The sequence below is a fragment of the Rana temporaria genome, chromosome 3 (genome assembly GCF_905171775.1).
Source record: "Rana temporaria chromosome 3, aRanTem1.1, whole genome shotgun sequence".
NCBI lineage: Eukaryota > Metazoa > Chordata > Amphibia > Anura > Ranidae > Rana > Rana temporaria.
The window spans coordinates 46,441,529-46,466,261 of record NC_053491.1 but is presented as its reverse complement, the minus strand read 5'-3'; the positions used below and the strand labels follow the sequence as shown (position 1 = coordinate 46,466,261).

Here is a 24,733-nt window from a genome sequence, read left to right as displayed (position 1 = left end):
GGACCGATCCTAGGCAGGGTGCACATGGTGCTTTGCACCCAGGCGCCTGCAGAGGTGGGGGCGCTAAAGTGCCAGAGTTCTCCCCTTCCTCATTCCCTCCTTGTTTGTGTCCGTCCATAACTGATGTTCTGAGCATAGGTATGTGTGTCCGTCCAGAGGGGCCTCTCCTTTTCCTGATACGAGGGTTCCAGTTTTCAGTGGCTGCTGATTGCTGATGTGCAGGAATAGGAGTCTTTGATCCCGCACCAACTCCAGTTGGAATGCCTCCCCCTCCCATCTCTATCTTGGGCTGTACAGAGAGAGAACCGAGGTGAGTTACAGTGTTCAGTATGTTGGGGGATGGCATCCCTTTACACGTGCCCTGGGCTGCCCCGCTCTAGATGTTTTATGGCATGATTGCATAGGAAACACAGCCCCTGCCCATCTCCTGTACTATGTCTGCAGTCTCTGACCATCTCCTGTACTACATCTGCAGTCTCTGACCATCTCCTGTATCATGTCTGTAGTATGTCTGGGGGCTCTTTCTAACAGACTCTCTAACAAAAGCCCTCTCTATGTCCATCAGAGAGGCCCCCCTCCAGGTCCCAATAAAGTACTCTGCTTCTCTTCCTGTATTTTGTTTATTGTTAAGAGATCATGTAGAGATCCCAGGGTAATGAAGATTTCGTGGGGGAGCATTTCTGTGGTTGAGTCATTGCCATATAAACATTTGTAAAGGGGAGGAGTTAGTAAAATGACCACGCCCATGTGGGGGTGCCAGAAATATTTCTGCACCCAGGCGCCTGTGACCCTAGGATCGGCCCTGGTTGTAAAGGTTCATGTTTTTTTTACCTTAATGCATCCTATGTATGAAAAAACATCTGACGATTACCAGTCCCGCGTCGCGAATGCGCTCTTCCTTTGCCTTAGGTTCTCGGCTCTTGATTGGATATGCGATGCATAGTAGGCCATTATGCTTTACCTTTGCATGGAAAGAGGAAGTAAAACCCACCAGGGTTTACTTCCTCTTTAATAAATTACTTAAAGGGGTTGTAAAGGTACAATTATTTTTTCCTAAATAGCTTCCTTTACCTTAGTGCAGTCCTCCTTCACTTACCTCATCCTTCCAGTTTGCTTTTAAATGTCCTTATTTCTTCTGAGAAATCCTCACTTCCTGTTCTTCTGTCTGTAACTCCACACAGTAATGCAAGGCTTTCTCCCTGGTGTGGAGTGTCGTGCTCGCCCCCTCCCTTGGACTACATGAGAGTCAGGACGCTCTCTATGTTGCAGATAGTCAAAGGAGCTGTGTGTAAGTGGGCGTCCTGACTCTCCTGTAGTCCAAGGGAGGGGGCGAGCACGACTCTCCACACCAGGGAGAAAGCCTTGCATTACTGTGTGGAGTTACAGACAGAAGAACAGGAAGGGAGCATTTCTCAGAAGAAATAAGGACATTTAAAAGCAAAATGGAAGGATGAGGTAAGTGAAGGAGGACTGCACTAAGGTAAAGGAAGCTATTTAGGGAAAAAAGTGTACCTTTACAACCCCTTTAACACTTCACTTTACAAAGAATACCCAATCATGTGCAAGGGAAAAAAATGCATTTTTGCTTGCACATGATTGGATGATAGAAGTCAGCAGAACTTCTGCTCGTTGACTAAGGAAAGGGAAATACATTTCCAATATATTTAGAAAAAAGATGATGTATGTGACATATATTTACAATATTTTCTAAATATATTGGAAATATATTTCTCTTCTATGTGGGTGGAGCAACTGCACTTTGCAAAATGCACGCTGGGGTTGATTTACTAAAACTAGAAAGTGCAAAATCTGGTGCAGCTGCACATGGTAGCCAATCAGCTTGGCACCCAATTCAATGATATCTGCGATTTTCCCAATCCTGTGCCTTTTGCATAGTAGCTACAGAGGGTCGCTCACTCAGCACTACCTACTGTCACAGAATGCCTGGAATTTATCATTTTTTTTCCCAATAAATACAAGGCATTCTCTGATTGAAGGAGGTATAGAGGTGGGGCTGTAATGTCCCAATCACAGGATTTCAGTGTTGCCGGTTCTTTCTACTCTCCCAATCACCACCTCGCCCAGGGAACCCTGCGTAAAAAAATATTAGGCGTTCTGTGAATGGAGGCAGTGCTGAGCAAGCAATCCCTGGTGGTCAGTGTGCAGAAGGGAAGCCACGTGGCACAGGACGCAAAAGATTGCAGCTATCACTACACGTGTACTTTTCCCTTATTCGCCTGTCCTGTGCTTTTCCACTGATGTAATCTACAGCTTCTATGAATGGAGGAGGAAGCTTATTCTCGGAGCGCACAGACTGTACGCCCCTTGGATAAGATGACAGGCGTCTCAGCCAATCAGGTTGGCCGGTTCTGGCTACCGGTAACCTGATTGGCTGAGACGCCTGTCAGTCATCGAGGGCGGGAGAAGACATCGTGGGACGTGGATGCCTGACTCCAGTAAAGGTAAGTGCCAGGCGGGGGGGGGGGGGGGGGGGGGGAAAGCAATTTACAGGGCACAGTGGGGACAATTGGCACAACGGCGACCATTGGCACAGCGGCGACCATTAAAGGGCACAGTGGTGACAATTGATGGCACAGTGGCTGCGTTTAATGGCATGGCACAGTGGTGACAATGGATGGCACAGTGGCTGCGTTAAATGGCTTGGCACAGTGGTGACAATGGATGGCACAGTGGCTGCGTTTAATGGCATGGCACAGTGGTGACAATGGATGGCACAGTGGCTGCGGTTAATGGCATGGCACAGTGGTGACAATGGATGGCACAGTGGCTGCGTTTAATGGCATGGCACAGTGGTGACAATGGATGGCACAGTGGCTGCGTTTAATGGCATGGCACAGTGGTGACAATGGATGGCACAGTGGCTGCGTTTAATGGCATGGCACAGTGGTGCGAATTGATGGCACAGTGACTGCATTTGATGGCATGGCACAGTGACTGCGTTTAATGGCATGGCACAGTGGTGCGAATTGATGGCACAGTGGCTGCATTTGATGGCATGGCACAGTGGTGCAAATTGATGGCACAGTGGCTGCGTTTGATGGCATGGCACAGTGGTGCAAATTGATGGCACAGTGGCTGCGTTTGATGGCATGGAACAGTGGCTGCGTTTGGGCACAGTGAGACTGCAATTTATTTTTTCCTTTGCGCCCTCCCAAAAATTTTGAGCACCAGCCGCCACTGAAAGTCATAGTCGGGGGGGAGGCAACCGTCCCTGCCGGGAGAACCCACTGATTATTGTTAGAGGCTATACCAGCTGGCAATTGCATGTAAAAATCTGTCCTGCTGGTTGTACCCAAGTTGATCGATGGATTGACTTGGGTACAATCAGCATGTCCATAGATGGTTCGAATCGCTGCTGGACCCTAATAAACTGAACGAGATTCAGACCATCCATGGCTAGTTTTAGGCAGCAAATTACTCTTTCTGAATGAGGCCAGGGTTCACATTAATGTAGGTAGCACAACGTGAGTTCATGATTACAGGTAGGAATGTTGAATCCCTTTGGGCGGAAGTGTCCAGGTAGAACTGGTCATTGGGATGAGCACAAATCCCCGGGACATGCAGATCAACAAGCCTTGTGTAATTAAAGTGCATTCCATTGGTCCATCGTCCCTCGGCATGCCAGTACATGGGGCCCCCAGGGCAAACCTTGTCCATAGCAAGAAATTCTTGTATTACAAGACTTGGCCTGTACTCCCGTTTGTCTGCCTGTGCCATTCTGCCGACGTATATGTGTGTGCGGCGTACCAATTCTTCGATGTAATAGCTGCGCATTCATTTTCTTTTTAGGCCTTGTTTCTTCTGTTTTCGCCTGGTGATCCAGCCAGTGAGTCTGTTGTTTTTCAAAGGAATAAGCTCACTTCCAGATGTATCATTTTATAGAAATAAGACAAACCATCTAAAGTGATGCTTAAGTCAATTGTTTTTCCCATTTAAAAATAACAAACATATTATACTTACCTTATTTATCGGCGTATACCGCGCACTTTTTTGCCCTAAAAATCAGGGCAAAATCGTGGGTGCGCGGTATACGCCGATACCCGCTTTCCCGCGGCGAGTTTGAATACTGCGCCGGCATATACCGAGCGCAGTACACTCGTGTATAGTCGGGCAGGCTCGGCTCCTCTCGCGCTCACGTCCTGGACGTACAGGACGTGAGCGCGAGAGTAGCCGAGCCTGGCCCGACTATACACGAGTGTACTGCGCTCGGTATATGCCGGCGCAGTATTCAAACTCGGCGCGGGAAAGCGGGGATCGAGCGGGGAGGACGCCGCAGAAGGACGCCGGACCCGACGAAGAGGACACCCCGAAGCCGCAGATGGACGCCAGACCCGACGAGGCCGCCGCGCAAGACACCAAAACTAAGTACTAAAATGTTTTTTTTACAGGAATGTCGGGTCCACTTTACGGGTGCGCGCTATACGCCGGAGCACGCAATACCCCGATAAATACGGTACCTGCTTTGTGCAGTGGTGTTGCATAGAGAAGCCCAGATCCCGTGCCTCATGGATCTCTAATGTCTGGACCTCCGCTTTTGCTATATCCAGGTATTATACCTGATCCTTTTACCACTGTGCCTACTTTATATTTTGCACTGATGTCAGTTTATTTTTCTATGATTGAGTGTATTGCCTAACGTTTATGACCAGGTTGTCTGATGTTTTTTTTTGTATGTTTTTCTGTTTGTTGGTTTGTGTTAAACCTAATAAAAATATCTTAAAAAAATAAATAAAAAGAAGTCCAGATCCTCCTCTTCTCAGGTCCCTCATTCCTGCCGTGTGCCCCCGCAGCAAGCTTGCATCTGAGCGGAGACACTGCTCTGTATGTCCATTCAGACACAGGGCCGCGGTTCAGCCCTGCCCCTTCTCTCTCCTCATTGGTTTACTGACTTTAATTTACAGCAGTAGGAGCCAATGGCTCTGCTGTCTGATTTGCTAGTGTATTTAAATCTGCTAGAATATCTAACACTCCCCTCACCCCAGACTGACCATGCTGCTGTTTGCCGTGTCCCTGTGCATCCTCATCCAGAGTGGGGGGCACTCCAATACAGGAGGTGTGTAACTGACCATATCACCTGGGGAATAAACCTAAAAAACAAACGCAGCCACCACATCCAATGATTGGTAAGCTGTAATATATTACATTTTTGGTTTTGGGTTTAACACCGTTTTAAGTCTAATACCTACCTAATTAACCTCTAGAGTAGCACACTTACCTTACTGGACACAAGTGAAGTTGACAAGAAAAGCTAAGCAGAGTTGTGCAGCACTGCACTGTAAACGAGTGATCTACACGGTTTTCATTAATAATTCACAAATTTGAGCCGTTTTACAATGGGCAGGCCAATTTCTCAGTCTGCACCAATAAAATAAATCTAGGCCATGATAACAAAATTAGGTGCACAGCGGTGATGTATATGGCTTCTCATACAATACATCAGGCTAACCCATCAGCAGGGTGGTGGTGTCATCCCAATGAAAGATTATTCCTGGCTGGTTTCCTACTTGTACTTATTTAACAATAAACATTTAAAAACGGCAATGCTTTCTAAAACGTATAAAACATATACTGACCTAACGTGGTGGGAATGTCTCCTCTGAACTCATTTAGACACAGTCTTAAAAGGAAACTGGATTTGCCAGAACCTGCGTCCCCAGCCAGAACGAGACGATAAATGGGACTTGGGGATTGAGAACCATCTTCTAATGTCAGACCTTCTTTCTGTATGGAACAAAGGCACAAAATAGGTTAGAACCATCTACAAATCAGCAATATAATTGTTACTGATATAAAAGCCATCTAGGCCAGTGGTTCTCCTCCACCAGGCTGTAACGGCCTGCTGCCATGTCATAGGCTCCCTACTACCGGACTTTCAGCCAGCTGAAGATCCCCTAACCTCCCACAGTGCCTCCTAGCTCCCATAGTGTCCTCAAACTTCCATAGTGGACCACAGTGCCCGTCAGCCACCAACAGTGCCAAACCTCCCACAGTGCCACCCAGCCCTCTGCACAGCCTCCAGCCCCCATAGTGCTCCTAATCTCCAACAGTCTCCCACAGTGCCACCCCACCACCTTCACAGCCTCCCATAGTGCACTTAATCTCCAACAGTGTCCTTCACTGTCTCCCACAGTGCCACCCCACCACCTTCACGGCCTCCAGCCTCCCATAGTGCACTTAATCTCCAACAGTGTCCTACACTGCCTCCCACAGTGCCACCCCACCACCTTCACGGCCTCCAGCCTCCCATAGTGCACTTAATCTCCAACAGTGTCCTACACTGCCTGCCACAGTGCCACCCCACCACCTTCACGGCCACCAGCCTCCCATAGTGCACTTAATCTCCAACAGTGTCCTACACTGCCTCCCAATCTCCCACAGTGCCCCCTCAGCCCTCAATGCCAAACCTCCCACAATGCCACCCAGCCCCCTGCACAGCCTCCAGTGTCCCTCACTGCCTCTAAATATCCCACAGTGCCCCTGCAAAGTCTTCTGCCTCCAGGAGTCCCCTCCAGAGACCCTGTCTCTCGTTGTTTTTCTCAGCCCTCTCCAGAAACCTCATGTCCCAAAGGGCCACTAAATCTGCTGCAGAGTCCCGGAACTCCTTCCAGAACCCCCCACCCCTCCACACACACCCAGAGCCTTCATGCATTTTAATCAGTGGTGGCCTTTCCATATGAGGCACAGGGACGCTGCCCCCTAATCCATGCTCCCGACCCCTAATCTGCATGCAGGGCGCTGGACAAATGTAGTCCAATGTTTTTTTTTAAGCATGTAAATAGAGCCTGAAGCTCTAATTGGCTTAAAAAAGGGTGGGCTTGCGGCACAGAGCACTGCGCCCTGAGCCCACCCAGTTGTGTGACAATAGCAAATTAAAATTCACTATTGCCTTACTGCTTCTCCTCCCAGCCAATCAGAAAGTGGGAGGAGCGCGATTGGCCTAGAGGAGAGGCGATCGCATAGGCCTGTACCAGAGGTGGGTTGGATGAACGGGGAGATCCAGAAGGGAAGCTGGCTGCTGTCATTGGAGCACAAGACCGATCTCCGTTTTGCCGCCTGACCCCGTGGGTGCCACCCAACGGAGGTGGTTTGTTTGCCCCTTTTAACTGAATGGGGCTGCCCCGCAACCAATTGGTGAGGTGCCAGATTTTAGGGTTTAAAAACAGCTGGAGAGGAGGTGACTTTTCAGATGGCACAGTTAATGTAGACAAGCCCTAAAAGATAATAATGTGTATGGTGCTTACTTTGGGTGTAAACGCGGGAAGTCGCCTTTTTGAAGAGGCGGTAGAACCATTGCGGCTTAGAGGCCGAGATGGGGTCCACTTAGTTCTTCCATCCATTTCTGATCTGGCTTCTACAGTCTGCCAAAATAAAGACACCATTCTTTAGTAGGATAAGTATGGCCGATATTGGTTAAGCACACTGTCTTCCAAATCACTTGTAGTAAAAAAACATATTATATGTTGTCCAGACAAATCTTTTACAATCCTGGCCCCCAGGGTCCAATAACATATACCGTACATCAATCAGCCATAACAGGTAAAGTGAATAACCCTGATTATCTTGTTACAATGTCATCTCAATGTGGTGGGATATATTAGGCAGAAAGTGAACATGTTGTCCATGAAGTCGATTTGTTGAAAGCGGAAAAAATGGGCAAGTGTAAGGATTTGAGGGACTTTGACAAGGGTCAATTTATAATGACTAGATAACTGGGTGAGAGCAGCTCCCAAACTGCAGCTCTTGTGGGTAGTTCCCGATCTGCAGTGGTCAGGACCTACCAAAAGAAGTCCAAGGAAGGAAAACTGGCAAACTGGTGACAGGGACACGGATCGGCCAAGGCTCATTGATGCACGTGGGGAGCAAAAAGGCTGGACCGTGTACTGCGATTCTTCTAGTGGCAACTCAAAATGTTGGTTTCTTCCTTGTTTTCAGTCAGTGAAATTAGTCACCAAGACAAATTGAGAGAATAGCTTCCTAACGAAAAGGCAGACAGCAAGGAAAACAGGGCAGGGGTTCTAAGAACTCTGTCCAAAACAAAAAATAGTTTTAGCTTTAGACACACTTAAAGGGTTTGTAAAGGAATTTTTTTTTATCTTAAAGGGGTTTTCCACCTTTTTTTTAAGTTTATTAAAAGTCAGCAGCTACAAAAAGTGTAGCTGCTGGCTTTTAATAAACAGACACTTACCTGCTCCACGGTTCCAGCGACGCGCCCCCCCCCTCGCCGGCCGGCGTCTTCATTCTTAGTGTGGGCACCCGGCCGTGACAGCTTTCGGCTTCACGGCCGGGCACCCACTGCACATGCGCGAGCAGCAGTGCGCATGCGCGAGCGGCGCCGTCCGATTGGACAGGCGCTCGCCTACAGGGAGGGGCTGTGAAAAGGCGATTAAGCTAATCGCCTTTCCAGCCCCTCGGCAGAAGGAGGAAGTGGGACAGGAAGTCCCCTTCTCCTGAAGCCCCCACTCCCCCCCCAAAAGAATTACATGCCAAATGTGGCATGTAAGGGGGCGAGGAGTGGGTTAAGCGGAAGTTCCATTTTTAGGTGGAACTCCGCTTTAATAGCTTCCTTTACCTTAATGCAGTGCTGTTTTTATGTCCTCATTGTTCGTGTTTGCTCTCAAGTTGCTGTAATTCTTCTCTGATCTCCACACTTCCTGGTTGTCTGTTTCCTGATAACCACAGTACTGGGAGCTTTCTCTCTGTGGTCACTAATCAAGGAGGTGTGATTACTGTGTGTCTAAAACCCCTCAGCACCAATCAGTTTTGTTTTCCAAACCATCACTGCCCTGTATTGGCTCTGTGGCTCTGTACATCACAGAAGCATGAAACAACATGCAAAAACGAAACTAGAAACTGCAGGTACATTATATGATTGATTTTTATCTATTTTTAATCATTTTTAAAAGGAATCAGTTAACTATTATGGCCCAGATTCACAAAGCACCTGCGCCGACATAGAACAAGATATGCCGATGTAAGTGCAAATGTGCGCCGTCGTATCTGTGCGCCGGACCCACAAACTAAGATGCGCCTAAAAACAGGCTTAATCCCGCCGACATAACTTGCCTACGCCGGCGTAGAGTGGGCGCACATTTAGGCTGGACGCATGGTGGCGCTCCCATTGATCAGCCATTCAAATGAGGAAATGAGGAAAATACGACGATTCACGAACGTACGTGCGCCCGACGCAGGCTACACGATGTGCGCGTAAGTTGTACGTCCAGCGTAAAGTTAAGCCCCATAAAGGAGGTGCAACCCAGCAGCAGACATGCAAAGGTCTGCACCAGGGAATACAAGCCGGCGTATTTTACGTCGGACGTGTGTCTGGCTGGGCGTAGGTTACGTTCACGCCGTAGGCAGTGATCCGGCGTAGTTTAGGCAGCTATTCTGACGTGGTTGTGAGCATGCGCAGAGGGATGAGTCCACGTCCCGGCGCAGTTCGTGATACGTATCTGTCTAGCGCTCGGCCCATCATTTGCATAGGGTCACGCCTCATTTGCATTGCTCAGGCCCACTTCCACCTACGCCGGCGTACGCCTTCAAAACCCAGCGCAGTTTTGGGAGCACTGGCTTTGTGAATTCCATGCTTGCCTCTCTGCGCTGGCGTAGCGTACATTATTTGCGCTACGGCGGCGTAATGTGCGCCCGCTCTCTATACCCTGTAAACAGTAATTTCAGCAAAAAAAATGTTTTATTTACAACTCCTTTAAGCAGAATAAATGATATGTGGATCTGTCATTGCTATACAGCCAATCAAGTTTCCTCCTTTGGAATAAGGAATCCTTGTGAAATAAGGAATCTGGTTGGCTGCTTTAGGCAACAGTCTTCTTTATGTAGTGGTCATGTGCAAGGTCCAAATATAAAAGACACTTACCTCCACTTCTGAGATCACACAGGAGGCACTTCCTTCCCAGGCCTCCTCAGAGCTCTGACTTTGGTCACTTCCAATGTCACTGCCGTAGCTATCCGCATCGCTATATCCAAGACTGCGAGGAAGGGATACTCCGCTGTCCCTACATTTATTGGCCCATGAGGCTACATCAGAAAATCTGTGATATGGGTCGTCGTCTCCTCCATAGCTATTGACAAGGACACAGCAGGAGAAGCACATTAGATGTACATCAAGTCAAACTGACAAAACTCAGGAATTTCTAATGCATTAAGCTTGGCAAAAGAAGAGTCACTAATAAGTGACCCACAGATTGCTTTTTAGAGGGGGCATCAATAATAACTGCATATCTGAATGAGCCTTAAGATATTAAATTAAAATATTAAATTAAAATATTGTTTAACATTTTTTCTTTTTTTATTTCAAAAACAATATGCATATCCTGAGATTTTGGCAGATATGGGTAAGCTAGTTCTGCAACAATTAATCACCAATTTTGCGATTAAGTGTTTTTTTTTGGATAGATTACTCACCCATCTGGTGAATCAAGCTGTAACCCACCGAAACCTGCCACACCCCATGCCGCCATCTTGTTTTGTGACATCATCAGGTCGCTAGCCTCCTGATAATGCTGCACTGCACCAGTGTTAATGTTGATGTCAAATTTCGATTTAGTCATAGTCTTTTGACTAAAATGCCATTTTAGTTTTAGTTGTATTATAGTCATCTGAATTGTTTTAGTTTTAGTTGTAGTTTAGGTGACTAAAATCAAATGAATTTAGTTATATTTTAATGCATTATTGAAGCATTTCTCTAAGACGGAGTTCCGACGGATTTACGCTCAAGCTGTCTTGCATACATACGGTCACACTAAAATCCAACCGCCAAAAAGGCAGTGGCGTAAAACACTACGACGAGCCGAGAAAATAAAGTTCTATGCTTCCGAGCATGCGTTGAATTGTTTCCGAGCATCCGTCGGAAAAGCATACAGACGATCGGAATTTCCAATCAAATTTTTGTCCCCAACGGAAAAATTGAGAACATGTATTTGTGTGTATGCCCGTCGGAATTTCCGATGGGGCATACACACGAACGAAATATCTGATGAAAAGCTCCCGTCTGACTTTTTCTGTCGAAAATTCCGCTGTTAGTGTAGCGACAGTCTTATGGGCTGGACTGAGAGGCAAATAAGTCTAGCACCCCCATAAAGTGGTCGCACTGCTTCCGGTATGTGGACGACCAGCATTCCGCAACTGTGTGTGGGGGGGGGGCTCTGCTCCTAATTTTGACTGTCCTATCATCCTGGACCACAACCCTTCCTCACTGTGCTATGTTTTCTGCTGCACCATTGGCATGATTATATCTTCTTAGTCCTCTCCATAAAATTATCAGAAATTTGTGCTTAAAGTAGAACTATAGGCAACACTTTTTTTTATCATTTTGGATAGAGTAAGGGAGGGTTATAGCCCCTGTCAGTTTATTTTTTACCATCCCTGTCCAATTGCAGAGATTTCCCTTCATTTCCTGCCCCATAGCCAAACAGGAAGTAAAAGGAAATCTGTGCAAATTAAGGGAATTCATTGCCCCGCCCCAGGCCCTCAGAACTAGTCTCCCCACTTAAAAATGTCAGGGCGAGTCTTAAACAGCAAGAGGTGTGGCCTTGACAGGAAGGGGTGGGCCATTTTTAAATTAGGGGGTGCACGAGTTTAGTCGAGCCTAGGGCAGCACAAAACCTAAATACACCACTGGCTGTAGTAGGGATGGGAAAGTAAATGGGAGTGAGGAAGTGCACAGGGCAGAGAATTGAACAGTCTGGGGAGGCTGTTATTTTACACAGTGTTAAGCACTGCTACCTTGCTGGGAGGGGAAACACTCACTGCGTTTGCAGGGCATTGTCCCAGAACTCCCAGGCAGCAGGCAGATACAGGAAGCCTGCGTCTCTCAGCCAATACAGCTTGTCAGGGGCTGGGGCTTTAAGGCCTCTTTCACACTTGGGACTGTAAATTCGCATGACATGTCACACCCCATAATTTCCAATGAGTATTGGTCAAATCTGTGCAACTTCAAAGTAGTCCCTGCACTACTTTGGTCCGACTTCGATGCGACTTGAGGTCCATAGACCTCAAGATTACACAGGCATTGCTTCAAGTCACGGCAAAGTCGCTGCAAAACACCTTTTAGGTCGCACAAGCGTGAAAGAAGCCTAACAAACGGAGCTCAGAGGAAAACGGGAGTTTAGGTGGGTAAACGTCCCTTCCTCACATTTTTGTTCATTGATGAAAGTAAGAATTGATTTTCGTCATAGTTTTCATCAAATGACTTAATTAAAATGTTACTTTAAGTTTGTTTTCATCATTGAAGATATGCAGTTAATTAAAATATTTTCTTTGACGAAATGAACACTGCACTGCACATGCGCAGTGTTTTCCAAGTAGCCTGGAAGCCTCCTGGCATGAGTGATGTGGCCAGGGCCGGCCTTAGGTGTTCAGGCGCCCTGTGCGAGCTAATCCTGTGGCGCCCCCCCCCCCCCATCTTCACCCCTCGCCCCCTGGTCACCTAAACATACACAAAGAGGAAAAAAATGCCAGCGCGGGTGTAATACAATCGCGCAGGGGGGGTGCCGATCTGACACCCCCCCATTGTGTGGTACCCAGGGGCGGCTCACCCCCCCCTTAGTACGCCTCTGGGTGGCCGCACGGCGCCCCTGTTGCCCATGGCGCCCTGTGCGGCCGCACAGCTCGCACACCCCAAAGGCCGGCCCTGGATGTGGCTATCCCAGGAGGCTTCAGGCAGGCAGGTTTCTGGCAGAGGTGGCGTCATTCTTGTGCTGAAAATAGGAATTTCCCCTACCATTAAAATAATGCAATTTCTGCTGATCAAATAATGACATAAGTTAATGGCATTTTTTAGTTTTATTTTTTGTTTAGGACAACTTTTATGTATGGCTTTGCTATAGTCATAAATGCAGTTGAACGACAGAAAAACTATTTGCTGTGTCTAGTGAAGGTTTGTGCTTATTGAACTGCACCAGTGAGTGGTGTCCTTAGTTTACATTTACACATACCTGCTGTAGGTAATCACAGGTGGTTCTTTTTGTGGGTTTGGAGAGGAATGCTGAAATAGGAGAAGGTACATATGAGAACAATGAAAGACATAAACCCTTTCTTTTTACAGCTACACACCACTTCCTTCACTGAGCGCCCCCCCCCATACTCATTTCTGACTTACACTCCATTCTACTGTTCTTCTGGCTGGATTTACACTGATCTGTGTGTTTATACCGTGCATAGTAACACACACGTGTAGGAATGAATGGTCGGTCCCCTAGAGGGTTTCTTCACCTTTCATACTAAACTTGAGCACATAGATGTGACCAATCACATAGGAAAGAATTGGGTTTCATGGAGCAAATGCATGAAACAGGCAAGTTTGAGTGGGTCCTTACTATAGTAAAGAAATTAAATACCGTATTTATCGGCGTATACCGCGCACTATTTTGCCCTGAAAATCAGGGCAAAATCGTGGGTGCGCGATATACGCCGATACCCGCGCCGAGTTTGAATACTGCGCCGACATATACCGAGCGCGGTACACTCGTGTATAGTCGGGCAGTCTCGGCTACACTCGCGCTCACGTCCTGTACGTCCAGGACGTCAGCGCGAGCATTGCCGACTATACGCGAGTGTACTGCGCTCGGTATATGCCGGCGCAGTATTCAAACTCGACGCGGGAAACGAGCGAGGAGGACGCCGCAGAAGGACGCCGGACCCGACGAAGAGGACACCCGAAGCCGCAGACGGACCCGACGAGGCCGCCGATGGACGCTGTGCAAGACACCAAACTGTAAGTACAAAAATCTTTTTTTCACAGGAATTTCTGGGCAAATTTAGGGGTGCGCGCTATACCCCAATAAATACGGTATATATATATATATATATATACACATACATACATACATATATATATATATATATATATATATATATATATATATATATATATATATATATATATATACATACATATATACATACACACACACACACACACACACACACACACACACACATACAGTACAGACCAAAAGTTTTCTTTATTTTCAGGACTATGAAAATTGTAGATTCACACTGAAGGCATCAAAACTGAATTAACACATGTGGAATTCTACATAACAAAAAAGTGTGAAACAACTGAAAATATATTTCATATTCTAGGTTCTTCAAAGTAGCCACCTTTTGGTTTCATTACTGCTTGGCACACTCTTGGCATTCTCTTGATGAGCTTCAAGAGGTAGTCACCTGGCGCAGCACCCCATCACTCTCCTTCTTGGTCAAATAGCCCTTACACAGCCTGGAGGTGTGTTTGGGGTCATTGTCCTGATGAAAAATAAATGATGGTCCAACTAAACGCAAACCGGATGGAATAGCATGCCGCTGCAAGATGCTGTGGTAGCCATGCTGGTTCAGTATGCCTTCAATTTTGAATAAATCCCCAACAGTGTCACCAGCAAAACACCCCCACACCATCACACCTCCTCCTCCATGCTTCACGGTGGGAACCAGGCATGTAGAGTCCATCCGTTCACCTTTTCTGCGTCGCACAAAGACACGGGGGTTGGAACCAAAGATCTCAAGTTTGGACTCATCAGACCAAAGCACAGATTTCCACTGGTCTAATGTCCATCCCTTGTGTTCTTTAGCCCAAACAAGTCTCTCCTGCTTGTTGCCTTTCTTTAGCAGTGGTTTCCTAGCAGATATTCTACCATGAAGGCCTGATTCACACAGTCTCCTCTTACCAGTTCTAGAGATGTGTCTGCTGCAAAAGGTGGAAGAACCTAGAATATGAAATAGATTTTCAGTTGTTTCACACTTTTTTGTTATGTATAATTCCACATGTGTTCATTCATAGTTTTGATGCCTTCAGTGTGAATCTACAATTTTTATAGTCATGAAAATAAAGAAAACTCTTTGAATGAGAAGGGGTGTCCAAACTTTTGGTCTGTACTGTACATGCATGCACAGTATCTCACATTTTTGTAAATATTTTTTCATGTGACAACACTGAAGAAATGATACTTTGCTACAATGTAAAGTAGTGAGTGTACAGTTTGTATAACAGTGTAAATTTGCTGTCCCCTCAAAATACCTTAGAGATTCATGTCTAAACCACTGGCAACAAAAGTGAGTACACCCCTAGGTGAAAATGTCCAAATTTGGCCCAAAGTGTAAATATTTTGTGTGGCACCATTATTTCTCAGCACTGCCTTAACCCTCTTGGGCATGGAGTTCATTAGAGCTTCACAGGTTGCCACTGGAGTCCTCTTCCACTGCTCCATGACGACATCACAGAGCTGGTGGATGTTAGAGACCTTGCGCTCCTCTACCTTCCGTTTTGAGGATGCCCCACAGATGCTCAATAGGGTTTAGGTCTGGAGACATGCTTGGCCAGTCCATCACCTTTACCCTCAGCTTCTTTAGCAAGGCAGTGGTCATTTTGGAGGTGTGTTTGAGGTCATTATGTTGGAATACTGCCCTGCGGCCCAGTCTCTGAAGGGAGGGGATCATACTCTGCTTCAGTATGTCACAATACATGTTGCCATTCATGGTTCCCTCAATGAACTGTAGCTCCCCAGTGCCGGCAGCACTCATGCAGCCCCAGACCATGACACTCCCACCACCATGCTTGACTGTAGGCAAGACACACTTGTCTTTGTACTCCTCACCTGGTTGCTGCCAAACACGCTTGACACCATCTGAACCAAATAAGTTTATTTTGGTCTTATCAGACCACAGGACATGGTTCCAGTAACCCATGTCCTTATTCTGCTTGTCTTTAGCAAACTGTTTGCAGGCTTTCTTGTGCATCATCTTTAGAAGAGGCTTCCTTTTGGGATGACCGTCATGCAGACCTATTTGATGCAGTGTGCAGCGTATGGTCTTAGCATTGACAGGCTGCCCCACCCCTTCAACCTCTGCAGCAATGCTGGAAGCACTCATACATCTATTTCCCAAAGACAACCTCTGGATATGACGCTGAGCACATGCACTCAACTTCTTTGGTCGACCATGGCGAGGCCTGTTCCGAGTGGAACCTGTCCTGTTAAATTGCTGTATGATCTTGGCCACTGTGCTGCAGCTCAGTTTCAGGGTCTTGGCAATCTTTTTATAGCCTAGGCCATCTATATGCAGAGCAACAATTCTTTTTTTCAGATCCTAACAGAGTTATTTGCCACGAGGTCCCATGTTGAACTTCCAGTGACCAGTATGAGAGAGTGAGAGTGATAACACCAGAGACCTTGTAAAACTAACGAGTCACATGACACTGTGGAGGGAAAACGGCTAATTTGGACATTTCCACTTAGGGGTGTACTCACCTTTGTTGCCAGCGGTTTAGATATTAATGGCTGTGTGTTGAGAAATTTACACTGTTATACAAGCTGTACACTCACTACTTTACATGGTAGCAAAGTGTAATTTCTTCAGTGTTGTCACATGAAAAGATAGAATAAAATATTTACAAAAATGTGAGGGGTGTACTCACTTTTGTGAGATTCTATATATAGTATGGTGGCCTGTTTTAATGGTAGGAGCCCGGGGGATGGGGGTGGTATTAAAGCAGCCCACTCACCTATGTTCCTTGTTGGGTTGCAGCGCACGATACCCTCCCTCCCATCCCCTAAAACAATATGGGCTAGATTCAAGTAGCCCGCCGTAAGTTTGTGCAGACGTAGCGTATGTTATTTACGCTACGCCGCGGCAACTTACACGGGCAAGTGCAGTATTCACAAAGCACTTGCTCCGTAAGTTGCGGCGGCGTATCGTAAATCAGCCGGCGTAAGCACGCCAAATTCAAATTTGCTAGAGGTGGGCGTGTTTTATGTAAATAAAACATGACCCCACGCAAATGACGTCTTTAACGAACGGCGCATGCGCAGTTCGTGAAAGAATCCCAGTGCGCATGCTCGAAATTCCGCCGCAAATCGTCAATGCTTTCAACGTGGACGTAATTTACGCAAAGCCCTATTCGCGAACGATGTAAAAAATTCAAAATTTGATGCGGGAACGACGTCCATACTTAACATAGCGTACGCCTCATAGAAGCAGGAGCAACGTTACGCCGGAAAAGCCTTACGCAAACGACGTAAAAAAAATTCCTCCGGGCGCACGTACGTTTGTGAATCGGCGTATCTAGGTCATTTGCATATTCTGCAAAACTACGGAAGTGCCACCTAGCGGCCAGCGTAAATATGCACCCTAAGAGACTTACGCCAGTCGGATCTTAGCCTAATTTCGGCGTATCTTGCTTTCTGAATACAGAAAGAAGATACGCCAGCGCAGCTTTGAATTTACGCGGCGTATCTATAGATATGCCGGCGTAAATCATTGCTGAATCTAGCTATATATATATATATATATATATATATATATATATATATATATATATATATATATATATATATATATATATATATATATATATATATATATATATATATATATATGTATATATATACACACACATACACATATACATATACACACACACACACACACACAAACATACATATAGGACAAGACCTGGATATCATGATGCCCTAGGCACATGTGATTATTTTAGTTGAGGTGACAAGGACACTGCATTTCTGGTAGGGTAAACAGATATTTTCTGCATTTCTAAAAACATTCCTAGTTTGAAAAAAAAAAAAAAAAAACAGAAAGAAAAGTAACGCAGCCAGCACATGTAAGGACTGTAAGCTGCAACATATACATTTTTTTCTTGGGGGTTTAGTTATATTCAAAGTAGAACTAAAGCAAGACTTTTTTTCTGTTTTGTACTGAGTAACCCCTGGTCAATACATTTTTTGCCCTCTGTGTCCCATTGGGGAGATTTCCATTCACTTCCTGTCCCATAGCCAGAACAGGAAGTGAGAGGAAATCCTTCCAAAGTGATGCTTATCAACAGAACTAGTGTCACCATTAGAAGATTCCCCCTGTATTCCTATCCCAAAATGTGTGATTTTCTTTCACTTTCATGAAGCCCCTATTGGAAGATTTCCCCTCTATTTCTGTTATGGTGAAAACCCATTTGTGATTTTGCTTCACTTTCACTCTCAGCGATAACATTACCTAGGCCTTTTGAGAGAGTGAATCTCCCAAACAGGGGCACAGACAGCAATAAAAACCTGACAGCCGTTATAATCTCTCTCCAAAACAAAAATAAAATATGTTTATAATTATACTTTAATTCCCTCTAGCATTCTCTAGAATTGTTACATTGTATCTCTTGTTACAAAGAGTATATACTGTATTTCTTATGCTCCTCAGCTCTATCTAGCAGCTATAATGTCATATTTTACTACTGCTCACAATAAAAGGACATTTGTTTAGAATAGAAAATAGCCTAAGGAACGATTGTTTCTGTAAGAATTGGATAAAACTATTTATGTACATGCAGATTCGCTGGATGAATGGCTATGAAAATTCGTTTTTAAGGGCCCTTAAGACACACACTTGATGGAATGAATTCTTAGCCCGTATATTACATCATTTTCTCTCCTCTCTAAACACAACTCACCCGTCTGCGCTCATTTTCAAGGTTTGATAAAGCTGACCGCATGCAGTCATTACTGTCATACAGGGACTTGTTGGCCTCGCTGGAACCAAAAAAAAGCAAGTTAAGACACGTGGTCCATAAAAGGACAAAGGCAAAGTATTCTTGTTGATTTTTAGCGATTAAATATTCAGATTTAATCACTTATTTCCTTTAACAGTTTATTGCGTATTAAAATGATCAAGAATTATTCATGACGGTTTTCCCCCTAGTAGCCAATCAAATTCCCTAATTAGGTTTGCGTGAATGAATTTGATTAATTTTCTGTTGGTTACTGCATGTAAACATTGCTCTTTTTCTGTCCCATTCACAGCTATGCGGTTGGTGCGGATCGCATTTGCATGGGCACAGCAGCCCATTCATTTGAATAAGTTGCTGTACCCACAGGAAACGCAGGAAAAAGGTCCCTGCACCTTTTAAAATTGCGGCACCCATGCCATGCCCCGGCTTTTTTAGATGCACAGAGTGCCATTAAGAATTAATGGCACCCTTGCTGAAAACCTACCCCTAACTTACCCCACCCTCCTCTATATTAGCCCATCCTTCTTTATCCTAACCCACCCCCCCTCCCACCCTCCTCAAACCTAACCCACCCTCCTCACACCTAACGTAACCCCCCTCCTCAAACCTAACGTAACCCCCCTCAAACCTGATGCCGCGTACACGCGATCGGTCAATCCGATGAGAACAGTCTGATGGACCGTTTTCATCAGACCAAACCGATCGTGTGTGGGCCCCATTGGTTATTTATCCATCGATTAAAAAATTTGAAACTTGTTTTAAAATTAACCGATGGATACCTAACCGATAGAAAAAAAATGATCGTTTGTAGGCACGTCCATCAGTTAAAATTCCACGCATGCTCAGAATCAAGTCGACGCATGCTTGGAAGCATTGAACTTCGTTTTTTTCAGCAAGTCGTGGTGCTTTACGTCACCGCGTTCTGACACGATCGTTTTTTTAACCTATGGTGTGTAGGCGCGACGGATCATCAGTCAGCTTCATCGGTTAACTGATGGAAAAAATCCATTCTCATCGGATTGACCGATGGTGTGTACAGGGCATAACCCACCTTTGTTTAACCCAACTCACCCTCCTCCAACCTAACCCACTCTCTTCTATCCCATCCCACTCTCCTCTATCCTAAACCACCCTCCTCCAACTTAACCCACCCTCTTCTATCCCATCCCACTCTCCTCTATCCTAAACCACCCTCCTCCAACCTAACCCACCCTCCTCTATCCCATCCCACTCTCCTCTATCCTAAACCACCCTCCTCCAACCTAACCCACCCTCTTCTATCCCATCCCACTCTCCTCTATCCTAAACCACCCTCCTCCAACCTAACCCACCCTCTTCTATCCCATCCCACTCTCCTCTATCCTAAACCACCCTCCTCCAACCTAACCCACCCTCTTCTATCCCATCCCACTCTCCTCTATCCTAAACCACCCTCCTCCAACCTAACCCACCCTCCTCTATCCCATCCCACTCTCCTCTATCCTAAACCACCCTCCTCCAACCTAACCCACCCTCTTCTATCCCATCCCACTCTCCTCTATCCTAAACCACCCTCCTCCAACCTAACCCACCCTCTTCTATCCCATCCCACTCTCCTCTATCCTAAACCACCCTCCTCCAACCTAACCCACCCTCTTCTATCCCATCCCACTCTCCTCTATCCTAAACCACCCTCCTCCAACCTAACCCACCCTCTTCTATCCCATCCCACTCTCCTCTATCCTAAACCACCCTCCTCCAACCTAACCCACCCTCTTCTATCCCATCCCACTCTCCTCTATCCTAAACCACCCTCCTCCAACCTAACCCACCCTCTTCTATCCCATCCCACTCTCCTCTATCCTAAACCACCCTCCTCCAACCTAACCCACCCTCTTCTATCCCATCCCACCCTCCTCTATCCTAAACCACCCTCTTCTATCCCATCCCACTCTCCTCTATCCTAAACCACCCTCCTCCAACCTAACCCACCCTCCTCTATCCCATCCCACTCGCCTCCATCCTAAACCACCCTTCTCCAACCTAACCCACCCTCTTCTATCCCATCCCACTCTCCTCTATCCTAAACCACCCTCCTCCAACCTAACCCACCCTCTTCTATCCCATCCCACTCTCCTCTATCCTAAACCACCCTCCTCCAACCTAACACACCCTCTTCTATCCCATCCCACCCTCCTCTATCCTAAACCACCCTCCTCCAACCTAACCCACCCTCTTCTATCCCATCCCACCCTCCTCCAACCTAACCCACCCTCTTCTATCCCATCCCACTCTCCTCTATCCTAAACCACCCTCCTCCAACCTAGACAACCTTCCTACTCTACCGAGTTCCCCCTTCACAGTAGCTCTGTCCCAAGGCCAAAGATAAAGGGGGAAAGCCTTCTAGAAGTTTATAGGGCTGTAATGCACAGTAGCAGCCATGACAGTGAGATTTGTGGTGCTGGATGTACACAAACAATGGCGGCCGTGGCCATCAGAACATGGTAAGTAGGCATCAGTGGAGAAGGAGGATGGATGGGTTAGGTTGGGTCGGGGCAAAAAGGAGAAGTTGGACTGTGAGTAGAGAAACTTTTTACACTCACTTTAGTATCTGAATTTGGCTAGTGTATCCTCTGCTTTCATCTATCATTGTTTTCAGCAGATCCTTCTCCCTGTGTTAAATGAAAAAGAAATACTGTATATAATTACATGCACATAATAGCTGGCAGATCATCAGCAGCCGCTCTCATGCAGAGCTTCCGGTTGGACCAGTGTCTGCTATCCCGCTGTGACTCACCCGACGTCAATGGACCTCAGAAGTGGCCAGATCTTTAATCTTTCTACTTTCTCTGCCTGAGTGGCTCAGCCATAATCACCGCTGTGCGATTAACTGAAGTGTGCTTTAAAGTTTTACAAAGTCTGGCCCTGTGCGTAACGAATGATTGCAGCAAACACTAGACCCATTATATAAACCCAACCTTGTAATGATGGGAAGAAGTCTCACCATAAATTCTAATAAACATGTTAATATTTTATTTGCTGTCACTACCTACGATGAAGTCTTTTTTACTATAAAAATACAATGCAATGTTTGTGACTGAACATGGGAACTGTATAGAGACACAATTGCAAAGTTCTTGTGCTGCAAGGGAATCCTTGTTCATAAAAATATAATGTAAATGTAATGGTGATGAGAAAAACAAAAGCATAACAAGAGACTAAAAGAGACTTGTAGGAAATGTGACAAGAGAACCCCCACTCCTGTAAGGACTGGGATGGGTTAGGTGCGACCTGGCAACATGTTACAAGTGGTGTGTACTAGGTTTAACTCTCATGTCAGTGGATGTTCTCTGCTTTTCTTACATGTAGACAAAGAATTGTTCTATTTAAGTAGCTTTAACTGGCGACAACCGACCTTTATTAGCACCCTGGTTCTAATCAGGGTGCTTGTCCCTGCTGTAGACTGCAATTAAAGTGCTTCTAAAGCCTAAGCATTCTTTACCTTAGCACAGTGATTGTGTTGTGTAATTTGGCCCCCTGTATCGCCTGTAATACCTGGCTGATCCTGCCAGCTTTTACCCTCCCCCTGTAAACTGACCATATTTAATCATGGCTGCTGAACCCTGACACCATGGTCAGTTTACGTGCCTCCGTCATCCACTCTCACCTGTCTGCTCTCCCCCGTCCTCCTCTGTAGTCCCCCCCGCCTTTCAGCTAGTGACAGTGCCCACCCCCCTTACACGCCCCCCTGCTGCTGAAATGACTTTTACCTCTGTATACTATCCTCTTTATCTCCTAATGACAGATGCCCCTGTGTGTGCGATTTATAAAAAAATGCAGTCTTTACCCAATTTATGAGCACTGCTCCACGCTCACGTGACCGGCCGGCTCGGTCCTCCTCTCCTCCTGACTGACATCAGTGGGGGAATCTCGGCCCCTCCCACTCCAGCTGTCAGACAGAAAGAGGAGAGAGCCGGCCGGTCACGTGAGCACCTAGTAGCGCTCGTAAATAAGGTATAGACTGCATTTTTGTTTTTTAGAAAGTCACACACACAGGGGCACCTGTCATTAGGAGACAGAGCGAATAGTATGAAGATGTCAGAGTGGCTAAACAACCACTTTAAGCTGGGTTCACACTGGAGAAAGCAGCGGCTCCCAGTAGGGGTCCGGTGCTTCTCCATTCACCGTTCCAGGCCAGATTGCAGCCCAAATTTTGGGCTAAATTCGGACCCGAAACAGACCAAAAGATGCACAGGGCTCCTGTGCAATTCGCACCAGAGCTGCTGCGGAAATGTGTGAACTGGATCCATAGAGAGCCGGTCAAAATCTCCCGCAATGCGAATTTAGATGTGAGTAAACTCGCATCCAATTCACATAGGTGTGAACGCAGCCTTAAGCTTGCAATATACTCTTAAGCCTTGTACACACGATCGGTTTGTCTGATGAAAACAGACTGATGGACTGTTTTCATCGGACAAACTGATCGTGTGTGGGCCCCATCGGTCTTTTTTCCCCATCGGTGTTAAAAAAAAAAAATCATATGCATAAAAGAAGATAGAAAAATCCGATCGTCTGTGTGGAACTCCATCGGAGAAAAATCCATGCATGCTCAGAATCAAGTCGACGCATGCTCGGAAGCATTGAACTTCATTTTTTTGGCTCGTCGTAGTGTTTTACGTCACCACGTTTTGGCACGGTTGGATTTTTGACCGATGGTGTGTAGGCAAGACTGATGAAAGTCAGCTTCATCGGATATCCGACGAAAAAATCCATCGGATTACATTCCATCAGATATCCGATCGTGTGTACGGGGCTGTAGAGTTTTCTAATTGAAATATAAAAAAAAAAGGGAGGGATTCCTTCATCCATGCAAAGCAAAAAAAAAGATCCTTTCATCCATACTAAACAGAATAGATTGACGAATATCCCTCTGCAGGTATTACATTTTGACAGCCAGCAATGGAGGCTGTCCGAATACCCAAACAGCAGCTGCATATGATAGTCAAATTTTTTGTCTGGCTCATTTAATTTTTATATCAAAGGGATGTCGGGTGGGAAGGCAGTGACAGGGCACCCATGGAGAAAATTTTAGCCAGTTCATCAGAAACCAGAAAAAATTCACATGGCCAGCTATACTCTCCATATATAATATCGATACAATTCAGTTGCTGTGCTCATTCCCATATACGTTACCTTTCATGGTGCTCCTGCTGATCAGAAAAGTCGTTCTTCAACCTGTCCAATTCAGTCTGTAGAAGGGAGATGCTGGTTTGCGTTTCTAGTAGGTTCATCTTCAAGAGCTCATTCTCCTACAAAGGGAACACCAAACTTGTTACATCCGAACATTTAAACAGAAGTGGTGGAAAGGACACCATCAGACTTTCACACATATCCCTGAAGTAAATGGCTTTATAATTCGGTGATATGTCCTTGCTAATTACTTTTTACTGTGCCCCACCCCCTAGGATCACTGCAAGCTTTAAGGAGGAGTCTTCCTAGAAAAAAATTGCACCTGTCACATATTTATTATTTAGGGCAGCCCTCAAAATTTACACTCGCCTGCTCGCATTTTGCAAGTAAATTTTGAGGGCTGGCGAGTGTGGGCTGCCAGGGAGCAGGGGGGGGGGCGAGCAGAAGAGTCGCTGTCGCCGCCGTTTGGTCCCCCCCACACTAATGCAGCCAACATTTGCTGGGTAGGAGAGGAGCCGCCGCGTTGTTCAAACCGCGGGGAACATGACAGCTTTCAATTCAATAGCTGTGTTCCCCGCCGCACGCGTCATATACAGCCCCCCCCCCCCCTGTCCGGGAAACTTTGATAGACAGATCACCCATCCCAGGATTGGGGGGGGGGACTCTGGCTGCAATAGTGGGGGGACGGGGGACTCTGGCTGCAATAGTGGGGGGACGGGGGACTCTGGCTGCAATAGTGGGGGGACGGGGGACTCTGGCTGCAATAGTGGGGGGACGGGGGACTCTGGCTGCAATAGTGGGGGGACGGGGGACTCTGGCTGCAATAGTGGGGGGACGGGGGACTCTGGCTGCAATAGTGGGGGGACGGGGGACTCTGGCTGCAATAGTGGGGGGACGGGGGACTCTGGCTGCAATAGTGGGGGGACGGGGGACTCTGGCTGCAATAGTGGGGGGACGGGGGACTCTGGCTGCAATAGTGGGGGGACGGGGGACTCTGGCTGCAATAGTGGGGGGACGGGGGACTCT

The 24,733-nt window shown here is 46.5% G+C and overlaps 1 protein-coding gene across 3 annotated transcripts in view; it reads right to left on the bottom strand.

The window, feature by feature from the left end:
* LOC120931248 (ras and EF-hand domain-containing protein-like) overlaps positions 1-24,733 on the bottom strand; it is a 118,471-nt gene that overhangs the window by 12,573 nt on the left and 81,165 nt on the right. For 2 of the 3 annotated variants that reach the window (XM_040342497.1, XM_040342494.1), the window contains exons 6-12: positions 23,711-23,826; positions 21,121-21,189; positions 18,482-18,560; positions 12,972-13,021; positions 9,893-10,097; positions 7,263-7,379; positions 5,595-5,742 (exon numbers count right to left, since the gene is read on the bottom strand). In XM_040342497.1, the coding sequence (XP_040198431.1) occupies positions 5,595-5,742; positions 7,263-7,379; positions 9,893-10,097; positions 12,972-13,021; positions 18,482-18,560; positions 21,121-21,189; positions 23,711-23,826 (784 nt within the window). The remainder of the gene's footprint in view (positions 1-5,594; positions 5,743-7,262; positions 7,380-9,892; positions 10,098-12,971; positions 13,022-18,481; positions 18,561-21,120; positions 21,190-23,710; positions 23,827-24,733) is intronic. The other variant, XM_040342495.1, reaches the window with a different exon arrangement.